At 32.0% G+C, this 10,880-nt stretch overlaps 2 protein-coding genes across 2 annotated transcripts; one reads left to right on the top strand and one right to left on the bottom strand.

Moving 5' to 3' along the window:
* The first annotated feature begins 2,718 nt into the window (after window positions 1-2,718).
* Window positions 2,719-5,671, top strand: LOC106771151 (dihydrodipicolinate reductase-like protein CRR1, chloroplastic). The gene is made up of 10 exons (XM_014657073.2): window positions 2,719-2,922; window positions 2,996-3,118; window positions 3,207-3,281; window positions 3,358-3,423; window positions 3,800-3,895; window positions 4,086-4,202; window positions 4,780-4,872; window positions 5,004-5,102; window positions 5,195-5,281; window positions 5,372-5,671. Exons 1-10 carry the CDS (start codon window positions 2,803-2,805, stop codon window positions 5,402-5,404), a joined length of 909 nt encoding a protein of 302 aa, XP_014512559.1. The 5' UTR covers window positions 2,719-2,802; the 3' UTR covers window positions 5,405-5,671.
* Window positions 5,672-6,390: 719 nt separating this feature from the next.
* LOC106771276 (F-box protein PP2-A13) lies at window positions 6,391-9,293 on the bottom strand. The gene is made up of 3 exons (XM_014657230.2): window positions 8,709-9,293; window positions 8,493-8,611; window positions 6,391-7,061 (listed from the first exon to the last, which is right to left on the bottom strand). Exons 1-3 carry the CDS (start codon window positions 9,036-9,038, stop codon window positions 6,641-6,643), a joined length of 870 nt encoding a protein of 289 aa, XP_014512716.1. The 5' UTR covers window positions 9,039-9,293; the 3' UTR covers window positions 6,391-6,640.
* Between the last annotated feature and the right edge of the window lie 1,587 nt (window positions 9,294-10,880).

The following is a 10,880-nucleotide window of genomic DNA, read 5'->3' as shown; positions in this document are numbered from 1 at the left end:
ACCTTTTGTTCCAAACATTAATTCAATATTCTTTTTATAAAAATAAAAACAAGTGAAATAAATATAATATTATAAAAAATTTAACGTTTCTTCAAATTCAAATACAAAAAATATTATAACTGCACAAATACAAAACATGAATATTAAATAATAATTAGATCAAAATTAAATAATTATAAAAAGAATAAAAATAATTAAATGTTTTCATTCATTGAAATTAAGGATTAAATTTCCTAAAATCTTGTACACAGTTTCAATCAAATCACAAAACAATGGGTAAGTAAAATTGTGTGGAAGAAAAAAAATACTTTCAAGATCTAAACAAAATTTGAAAATATCTAGTAAGTTGAATTATTGAGAGAAAATGAATCTATTTCAATGAAATAAAGGTTATTCAAATAAATTGAAACTAAAAATCAAATAAGTTTGTTATGTTATCTATTAAATTATGTCTTTACCTTTTGTACTTGAAATTGAAACTTAAATAATGTTCTCATTTGAAGAAATCACATTAGTAAATAAAAATATTAAAAATTATATAAATAATAAAATGTGTGTTCTACAAAACTATTTAATTTAATGAAATTGATGTTTTTTTTCCTAAAATGCAATACACACCACATTTAACTAAAATCACACACACACAAAAAAAATATAATCATTAAAGAGAAAATGTATTAAAAATATGAGATAGAATAAAATAACTGTATAACAAATGAAGAAAATTGAAACTTAATAATCAAAGAGGATAATAAATACAAATTTTTTAGAATACCAAAAGTAAGGACTTTAATATTTTAAAGTACAAATATAAAGAGGAAGATAATATATATACTGTGGACAATTTTGGCCATTAATCAAATGTCCTGTGGTTATTGGATAAACTGTATGCTTATCCATAGAGATCCAACGTCATTAATTAGAGTTTACTGGATAAACTATATTGTTGTTATGAAAAAGTGCAGGTGAAAACAGTAAAAGGAAAAATTAAAAAGAAAAAACTTGAGCTAGAAAGTGATACTAAGGATAAGTTTTATTGGGTTTAAAAGCATGATGATTAAAATAGTAACTGAGCAGAGAAAGCAGAAACAGTGATCATGACATGCAAGCATAAGGGATAAGGATATGTATTAAACTTTTGGTTGAATGGATGCAGAATTTGATCTTACTCATGCATACATACACATATTAGAAGGTTCCAATTAGAATATATAAGCATTGTGGATATTGTGGAGTGGATCGTGTGTAGTTTCCCAATCAAACAAATAGTATTCAAATCATATTGTGAAGAGTCATCAACATGCTGAGTGTTCCTGCACATTCAACATGATGCATGCAAACTTCTCTGATATATCCATCCACAATATTATATAGAAAAAGGATCAGCAGTTGAAGTTGTATTAATTTGGTCCCTTTTACCTTTTCAGTCAAATGGGTCAGCATAACATGTGTTAGTTATTTATTTATCTATCTTATTCTTCTAATGAGAGGGTGTTTATCTTCTTTGAAAGATGTAATTAAAGCAGAGCTGCGTGTGACTTGTTGTTGATAACGTCCTAAGACTTTGAAGCATGTAGTTATCCATTCATACATGCATGTCTGCGATACCGGCGGCAAAAAGTGTATATACGTGTGTGCTCAGTCCGAAAATAAGAGATGTGATGGCAATCAAATCAACGTGCACCAACTTCTTCAGAACGATCAGGTGGGCACTTGTTTTAGAACAAGGCCATTGCTTCTTACACCTTATACTTCCTTCTGCACCTCTCCTGGGTGTTGGAAAAAGTACAATAATCTACAAAATGTATTCCATCTTGCAAAATCTGAGATATATTTTTTATCCACATATACATTCTGAATTAAGTAATTTCAAATAATTTTTAAATCTAAAAATATTTAAATGTTTACATTATATAATTTATGATGACTTTTCGGATTGTTTTATCTACAAATATATTTTGTATTATATAATGCGGAATGCATTTTCGATTATATAATTCAAAACACATTCTAGATAATCGAAAATATTTTTTTTGCATTATGTAATCAAAAAATACAATTAATAATATTTCTAACGTAATTTATCTGGGAGATTCAAGAAAAGGTGACGGAGGTACTAAAATAAACTGCCTTATAAGCATAATAGGCCCAACCACGAAAGAAAAGACCATTTTTTAGGTTTTCGGCGTAGCCTTTCCTTTCAACATGGGCTCAAGCATAAACTTATAGAATCTCAATGGACTTTTGTTCTTCGATGTCACCGAATCTCGATGAACAAAATACTGGTATGTGTTTTCTTCAATTAAATACAAAAAATTTACATTAAAGATTAGTATGAAGAAACATATATTAAAAGATAACATACATTTAGTAGAATTTAAAAAAAAAAATGTCATTAAACTTTGCTTAAAAAAGTGTTATTAATCTTTTTTTCTTGTCATTCTGAGCCATGATTGAACTGACCACTATCAAGCTACACCCAGAAACAACAAAACCATAACATAACCCACCCTCATCTAAGCTGAAGCCACCCAACATTGCAACATTAAAGTTAACAAAATTTAAATCAAACTTTAGGAGTACGGTAAAAACTATTTATTTTCTTTTTGAAGGTAAAGTCTAGTATTATAGTGTGAAATCTGGAATTTTCATTTCATTCATACGTGGGCCCACTATCTCACAAACATTTGTCACCATGTCCCTTCCAATTAAGGGTCATAAAATAACCAAACACCTTATCTATCGAAACATTGTCATGATTATGCTCATCAAATATATACTCTTATCTTCTTTTGAGTAGCCATGGCCTCCTTAAGCTGCCACTTTCATACCACCAACTTGTTGAATTCTAAGAATGTCAATAGCGGGAAGAAGAAACGTTTCATATCTTGCTCAGCGCAGCCTACACAAAGCAATATTAAGGTATAAATGTAATGCAATATAAAGATTCAACTCTTTGATTCGATGCATTGTAACGCACCCTCTGTGGAAACAGGTTGTGATTAATGGGGCAACCAAGGAAATAGGAAGGGCAGCAGTAGTTGCAGTGACTAAGGCTAGAGGAATGGAGGTTGCAGGAGCTGTGGATACTTGCCATACTGGGGAAGATATTGGAAAGGTTTTTGCCTTTGCTGTTATTAGCCAAACTAACTCAACTCTTTCGAGTTTTTCTTTTACCTTTTTTAGATAGTTTTCAATTCTTCTAGGTCTGTGGCATGGAAGAGCCCCTTGAAATACCCATAATAAATGACCTTACTTTGATTTTGGGCTCTATATCTCAGGTAATGTGAACCAACAACACACTTCCTTTTCTTTTATCTCTTCTGCTTGAATTATATTTTGATTAGCATTTTGCAGTCCAAGGCAACTGGAGTTGTAGTTGATTTCACCGACCCTTCCTCAGTATATGAAAACGTAAAACAGGTTTGATTTGTGGCTAATTACAAGCTTAATTAGATTTACAAATATGCTTGTGTTATTTTGTAAATTGTGAACTAAATGGTTATTATGTGGCATGTTTCTGCCATATTCTTCTACAGAAGCAAAAGGGAAGTGTGAGGGCGATTATTAAATAGGAAGCATTTATAAACTATTTATGTTATATTACAAAATTGGAATCTTTGGGCCATTAAATTAGTAGTAGATTTGTATTTTTAATAGCCATGGAACACAATTCGAGAGCCAGTTAGTTAGGCAGCAGGATTAGATTCGATTTGACTTGTAACATGAGAATTTGTATTTTGATACTGGTTCCACATGTGTCAAGTGCTGAACTTAACATTGATTCTTTCCTCATCAGGCAACAGCATTTGGCATGAAAAGCATAGTTTACGTGCCTCGAATCAAATTAGACACGGTGGCTGCATTATCTGCACTCTGCGAGAAGGCCACCATGGTGAGCACGGGGTGAGACATAAGAACAACATCATATTTACTTGACATTGTTTCTTTACTCTTTTCTGTTGTATGATGTCTTTAGTTATTCCACACTCCATATTTGATGAATAGCAAATGTTGCAGCATCAGTCTAAACCTGTTCCTAGGCCGTTTGTTCTTATGTGGCTTATGATTAACCTTGATGTCAGGGTGTTTTGGTTGCACCAACCCTTTCCATAGGATCAATATTGCTGCAACAAGCTGCGATTACAGCTTCTTTCCATTACAGCAACGTCGAAATTGTGGAGTCCAGGGCTAATGCAACAGTAAGATTTCTTTTCATGTTTATAGTTGTAACAATGTTAAGTTTTTGTATCTTCTTCTGTATGAGTGGGAAAACAAGGCATATATGAGTAATGAAGAGTGCTTATTCATTGTAAAATGAGTTAAAAATAAAACGATGAAATTATCATCAAGATAAAAGGTCAACTGAGGGGACCAAGTCATGACAATCCATAGAAAAAGAAATTCTGATATAGTCTCTGATCCCTACTTAAAATCTTGAGCTGGGCATGGAGTTAGCCTGTTACTCCAACTTCATTAATATACATTTCACTTCAGTTTAAGATATATTATATCTCTCCATGAACCAAAAGAATTAGTGAAAAAGGAAATATATACTTGCCAGAAGCACAAGTTCTGGGAAAAAAAATTATAAATGCACCTGATAAATTGTATCTGCACTGGTTCCTTCTCATTTTATCTACTTTCACTCTTACCACACAATTAACAGTCAAAAGGAACATTAAGATAAAATGGTAGTTGGGAAATCTTCATCCAAATGGACACTTACAAGATTCTAAGACATAAAAAGTTTAAAACTGAATTGGTCATGGTGGACAGGAGCTTCCATCAGCAGATGCAAACCAAATTGCCAACAATCTCTCCAACATAGGTCAAATCTATAACAGAGAAGACTCTTCAACAGATGTCCCGGTAAGGATAAAAACAGCTTCAGTCTATGTTCCAACTTATACAAAATCAGATACAACTAAGTTCAGATTCTATAAGCACAGTTGAGAGATACATATCTAACATGTTATATGTATATATATTTGTGACCCTAGGCAAGGGGTCAAGTCCTTGGAGATGGAATTCGTGTTCACAGCTTGGTCCTTCCAGGACTTCCTTCTAGTACAGCAGTTCACTTCTCTGGTCCAGGAGATGTATGTTCTCTATAAAATGAACTGATTCCGTTCAATCTTGGCCATGAAGTACTATTTTTTCATTTGTTTGATCATCAAGTCCCTTGGTGCAGGTTTACTCTATCAAGCATGATATCACAGATGTGCAGTGCCTCATGCCAGGCTTGCTCTTAGCCATTAGAAAAGTAGTGCGTCTCAAGGTACCTACCTAATCACATCACATGAATTCTTTCTATCCTTCAGCTTCATCTGGCTCAACCTCTTTTATCGTTACTTTACGAACCTTGCAGAATTTGGTATATGGCCTGGAGAAGTTTATATGAAAAAAATGATCCACCTCTTCAATCTCCTTGCCAAAAACTTTAACCTGGTTCAACTCAAGGGACCTTCCACTCCAGCATCCATACAAACATCACACAGAAGGTTGCAAAATAAGTAACAAAATAGAAACATTTGATGAATTTTCTAGCTCCAATTATTCAATCACATCATTTGATGAATTTTCCTTTTCGAAATATTTTTGTACATCCTATTATAACTCAGATGTGTTGATGGCTTTGATGTCAAAACGATCTACCCATTTTAATCTGCATTGCTTTTTAAATTAAATAAAAAAATCACCCCACCTACGGATATAAAAAAAAAAAAAGGATTGAATATGTTTTTAGTCCCTATACTTTAGGACTATTTTGGTTTTAGTCCCTCTTTCAAACTAAGGTACAATTTAGTCTTTCAACTTTAGAAAACTCTTGTTTTAGTCCTTTCTACCAAATTTTTTTAACTTTATTTGTTGTTTCAAGCACGTTTCATTATAGCATTTGGATTGTTTAGGCTGTTTGACACATTTTTGCTTTAATGTTAATTGAGAAACGCGTTTGAAACAGCAAATAAAGTTAAAAAAATTTGGTAAAAATGACTAAAATTAAAATCGTCTCAAAATATAGAAACTAAAAACATATTTAATAAAGAAAAAATAAGAGTCATCTAAAATACCGTAAAACCTCATTCCTTAATAGTATGATTAGAACTTTAATCTTTAAATATGCGTATAGAAAAATGTTTGCCTAAACTCTTGAATAACTTAATATTTCAATAGATAAGTCACTAAATATATTCACATTGAATATTTCGTAAGCCATGTCCAAATTTTAAATCCATAATTTGACTTATTCAAGTAATTACAAAAATCATACTAAACGTCACTTTTAAAATAATTGTTAAAAAATCAATAAACAATGACAATTATAATTAAATATCAATAAAAAAAAGTTATACTATTAATACATTCAAATTAAATTGTATAACAACTAACACAAGGAAGTCTCTGTGAGTGCACGAGTTAGCATTATTATTTCACGTTAGTCATTTCTACACGTAATTTGCAAAACAACACTCAAACCCACCTAAAACGAGGGCTATTATACTTGAGTACTTTAATCTAATTACCAAATTTCTGTTAAAAAATAAATAAAACAATGCCTCTTTTTCTTTTTTCTTTTTTTTTTTTCGTTTACACAAGTGTATAATTAAACTGTGTAAAGTATAACTATAATAATTAATTAACTTTTTTCTAGTCTTTCTCTCAACAGCGTTGGGCAGATGATTGCACTATCCACGCAGAGCCCACCTTTGGTGTGAGTACAATCAATTTGGGCCAATGAGAACTTCATAATTGTTGGCTCATTGGGCTTTTCGACCACGAAATCTCCAACATGATAGTAGACCCATTCCCCAGGTCCATGCAAGTAACATTCTGAGAGTGAGTGCTGGCCGTCCGATGTGGAGAGTTGGAATCGGACGGGCTTGATGTCCCAACCATGAACTTGATCAACGTTGCAGACACGGCGGCCCAATCTCTTTGAGGCCTTGCCCAATTGGAGTCTGAAAACTAAGCTGTAACTCCCCACAGGGAATTCAAACTCTAGCTCCCCTACCACTTCAACCCACCACATTTGTTGTAGATACGCGACACTCTTGAACCTGCACGTACAAACACAATCACCATGTTTAATTTACCTTTATCAAAAAATAATTTCTAAAAAGTTTTTTAAAAAAGCACGTGTTAGATTGCATAGATTCCAGTAAAAGTGAAGATAAGTTTTTTAAGAATATAGCATAATGTAACTTTGAGTGGAGGCTCCCATCCCATGCCACCAAAAACAAGCATATATCCCATCCCAAGTTGTTTACTATTATTAATTTATAAGAGGGCAATAAATAAATAAATAAATTAATAAAAATGTTAAAAGAAGCTTTTGTTTGAAGGAATGAAGCTTCTCTGACTTAGACACAATAGATCTATATTATTTAACATCACTTTCACTTAAACACAAGTCATTTTCAGTGATTAGGGTAGTATTTTTCATAGCCACATTTCAATTACCTATAATAAGATATTAATGTCTGAACACGAAAGGTTTTGTCTGCAGGAATACGGCATTACCTTTTCCATTCTTTAAAAATTTTAATCTAAGAGAATCTAAAAATTCCTCAAAATTTCATCTCTGCAATTATTTATAGGCTGGATAATTAACTGACCAGAACGGTGACTGAGAACTTGCTCAACACGCCAACCACTGATTTTTCTTTCTGGTTAAATGTCTTCACACGTTTACATTAAATAATAATTATTTCCCTTCGTAAAATATTAATTAGTTGAATTTTTCTTCGGGGATTTATATTAAAATTAGTTGACATTGTTCTTGATTTTTAGAAATCCGTATCACTTACATTTATTCAACTAACTATGCATAATTTAGCATATATTTTACTCTTTACATTTCTTGTGGCCTCGTAAGCGGTTTTTGTCAATTAAGAAAAGTTTTCTTAGTTAGGAACTTTTCATAAAGTGATATATTCCTCCACGATATTTCTTTTGTTCAAAAACGACTTTTACTTCTCATGACAGAAGAGTTGTTTTTCCACATTAATCTGACCATAGTTAGTTTGCGAGAAGTGAATTTATCATAATTGAAATATCAATGACTAGTTTAACAAAACAAAAATATTTGGTATTTTAATATAGTAAGTGCTTTGTTTTTATTAAAAAAAAAAAAAAAACTCTTGTTAACCTCCTCAAGCTATAAAGCTTGGTCGTGCCATGAAAATAAGAAACAAAGTATTTAAACCAAATTTGTAGACTAAATTAAACAGGCAAAAAATAAAGAAAATACTTTTGAAGGAGTTAATAATTTTTCTTAAAACAGAAGCAATTATAGTAGAAAGCAGACAACTGAACGGTGGCCGGGTCAGGACACACGATTTGACCACAAACATTTCAAGACCTCAGTTTTCAATCCATGTTTCAACATAAATCAAGAAGAAACAGAAGAGAGAGAAAAGAAGAGGCTCAAAATCATGTAAAAAGTCAAAGAAACATCAAACCGATTAAAATATCTATTCATCCCTCACCTGGATTCTTCGGTCGGAATATAATTCCAGTATCTTCTGTCATCTATTCCTGTAATCTTCAAGGACTTGGATGACATGAACAAACAAACCAGTCCACTACATTTGTCCAACCAAACTTCCTACAACAATCATCAGACCAAACCATCAAGAATGATAAAAGTTACTACTGAAGAACATGGATCCATAGCATGAGATTTAATTAAGTAATCGACTTACTTTGGCGCCGCCATCAAAACGATTGGGTAGGCTAAGTTTTGCATAAATCTCTTTCTTTGTCATAGTAGCAATATTTTGTTCCCCAAGAACTTTATTAGCAAGAAACTTGTAACTTGGTGGGAGCTTTGATTCCCACACAAAATCAGCTGAGGAAGCTCGGTGAAAGGCCCTATTGACCCTTGCCAATTTGCATATATCTGGTGGATCAAGGTTTATGAGCAAGGAGGAGATGCAACTCTCTGGGATATCACCAAGACCAGGTCTTGATGGATGAGAACCAGACCCTTCTTCGTCTTCAGCTCTATCAGGTGAAGAAACACCAGCCCCCATCACAGAAAAGGAAAATAAATATACAAAAAAGAAGAGGGTGTTGTTCACAGGTAAAGAAGGAGGAGATAAAGCAGGTGGAAGATTGAAGGAGAATAAGAAGAAGGTGCAAATTCTTCCATTTTGATGGTTTCTGGTTTTAAAAATGGTGCGCGTGTGAGGGAAAAGGGATAAAGTGAAATTCTTCGTCTCCCTTAAATCTTCAGCGTTCCAACTAAGAAAGGAATTTCTAATGAAGGGGACGTGGACAGAGTGTGCATGGACATTGTTTCGACAACCTTTTTGTGCAATTTCCTCACTTCTTTTCTCACGTGTGGGATCACGCGCCTATGATTTGCTTCCACGTCTACTCTTCATTTTCTTAACATTTTTATAATATTGTTTTACTACTGTTTATCAAAATATCGCATCATCATATCTTAGATCTTCGATTCCACTAATTCACATGGATATAAATGAAGCATAATCCTTCAGAAATATCAAATATTCCTACTTCCATATGCATATAATAATTATACAAGTGGCTTAAAAACAATATTTCTTACTTATGTTATGATCCTCGACTATTAATTATTATTTCCTTCAATAATTCCCAATTATATTATAGTCGTAAGTATTATATCATAATTATCTAATCCGATCATTTTATATTTAAATTTGACTTTTATTTTTTATCTATCATATACTTTTTTAGGCATGGACACTTCATTTTAAGAAAGTACTATTTGTTTTTGTAACTGTACAAATATAAGCTCTTCTTGTTCTACGGATTCTTACATATACAATTTATTGTTTCATTTATGCATTGGATACAAAATAAGTGTTTGTGCATGTTGACTACAAAAAAAAAACTATAATTAAACGTCCTATCCCAGTTTTATGTTTAATAGGAACAAATTTTAAAAATACATATAAATAATATAAAATTACTGGGTGTTACATTAACCTAATGAAGGGGAACAAAACTCTGGGGGAGGTTCGGCAAACACATAGATCTCCACACATGGTAAGACATTGTCCGCTTTGGGCCAAGCCCTTACGGTTTTGCTTTTGGTACCACTCCAAAAGGCCTCTTACCATTGGAGATATCTATGTGTATATAAACCCTTGACCAGTCCTTATTTCACTCAATGTGAAACTTTGTTTGCACTCCAACAAAAACGAGACATTATTCTACAATCTATTAAAACCAAACAAATAATTCAAGTAGATTTTGTAATATGAGAGATGCTTTTGGGTTCTTTTAAGCCACTAAAGTGGTCCTATGTAACACTACAAAGTTGTTTTAAAAATTTCTCAATTTCTTTTCCAATCAACTTCAAGCAACTCGATTTTCTTTTTTTAAAAAGAAATATATTCTAATCATTGCAACAATAAATTTTATTATAATTAAGTCTAAATTAAAAATATGAAATTTCGAATTGTTTAAAAAAAATTAGAATTTCTATTATTGGAGTAAAATTAGTGTAAACTATTTAATAACGATGTGATGTGACACTATAAAAGTTTATATTACATGTATGAAAGATACCTAAAATGATTAAAAAAAATTAAAAGTAAAAGTAATAGGAACATTGAAAATAACTTGATCCTTTTTTTCTCTTTCTTTCTCTATATAAATGCATAACTCTTATTAGTTATTATCAATTCTCTTAATAAATGTAAACGTTTTTTTTCCTACGTGTGTGGGGCTACCTATGTTATTGTAATGATACGTCATCCGTGAGCAGAGCTTCGCTAATATAACTAAATTGTTTTGAGGTAGCGTTTATCAATTGGATGAAAAAATAATTCGCCGGATATTAATAGATAAAGTTTTGAAAGGATATATTAAGGGTTGTTTTG

Source organism: Vigna radiata, chromosome 8, assembly GCF_000741045.1.
Source record: "Vigna radiata var. radiata cultivar VC1973A chromosome 8, Vradiata_ver6, whole genome shotgun sequence".
NCBI classification, from domain to species: Eukaryota; Viridiplantae; Streptophyta; class Magnoliopsida; order Fabales; family Fabaceae; genus Vigna; species Vigna radiata.
The sequence above is the reverse complement of the archived record's forward strand: the minus strand, read 5'-3'. Positions and strand labels throughout refer to the sequence as shown.

Coding starts and splice junctions, on each gene's coding strand:
- LOC106771151 (XM_014657073.2), top strand. CDS start 2,803: ATGGCCTCCTTAAGCTGCCACTTTCATACCACCAACTTGTTGAATTCT. Junction 2,923..2,995: donor CTACACAAAGCAATATTAAG/GTATAAATGTAA, acceptor CTGTGGAAACAG/GTTGTGATTAATGGGGCAAC. Junction 3,282..3,357: donor TTTTGGGCTCTATATCTCAG/GTAATGTGAACC, acceptor AGCATTTTGCAG/TCCAAGGCAACTGGAGTTGT.
- LOC106771276 (XM_014657230.2), bottom strand. CDS start 9,038: ATGGGGGCTGGTGTTTCTTCACCTGATAGAGCTGAAGACGAAGAAGGG. Junction 8,612..8,708: donor GTTTTGATGGCGGCGCCAAA/GTAAGTCGATTA, acceptor TGATTGTTGTAG/GAAGTTTGGTTGGACAAATG. Junction 7,062..8,492: donor ATTCCGACCGAAGAATCCAG/GTGAGGGATGAA, acceptor TTGTACGTGCAG/GTTCAAGAGTGTCGCGTATC.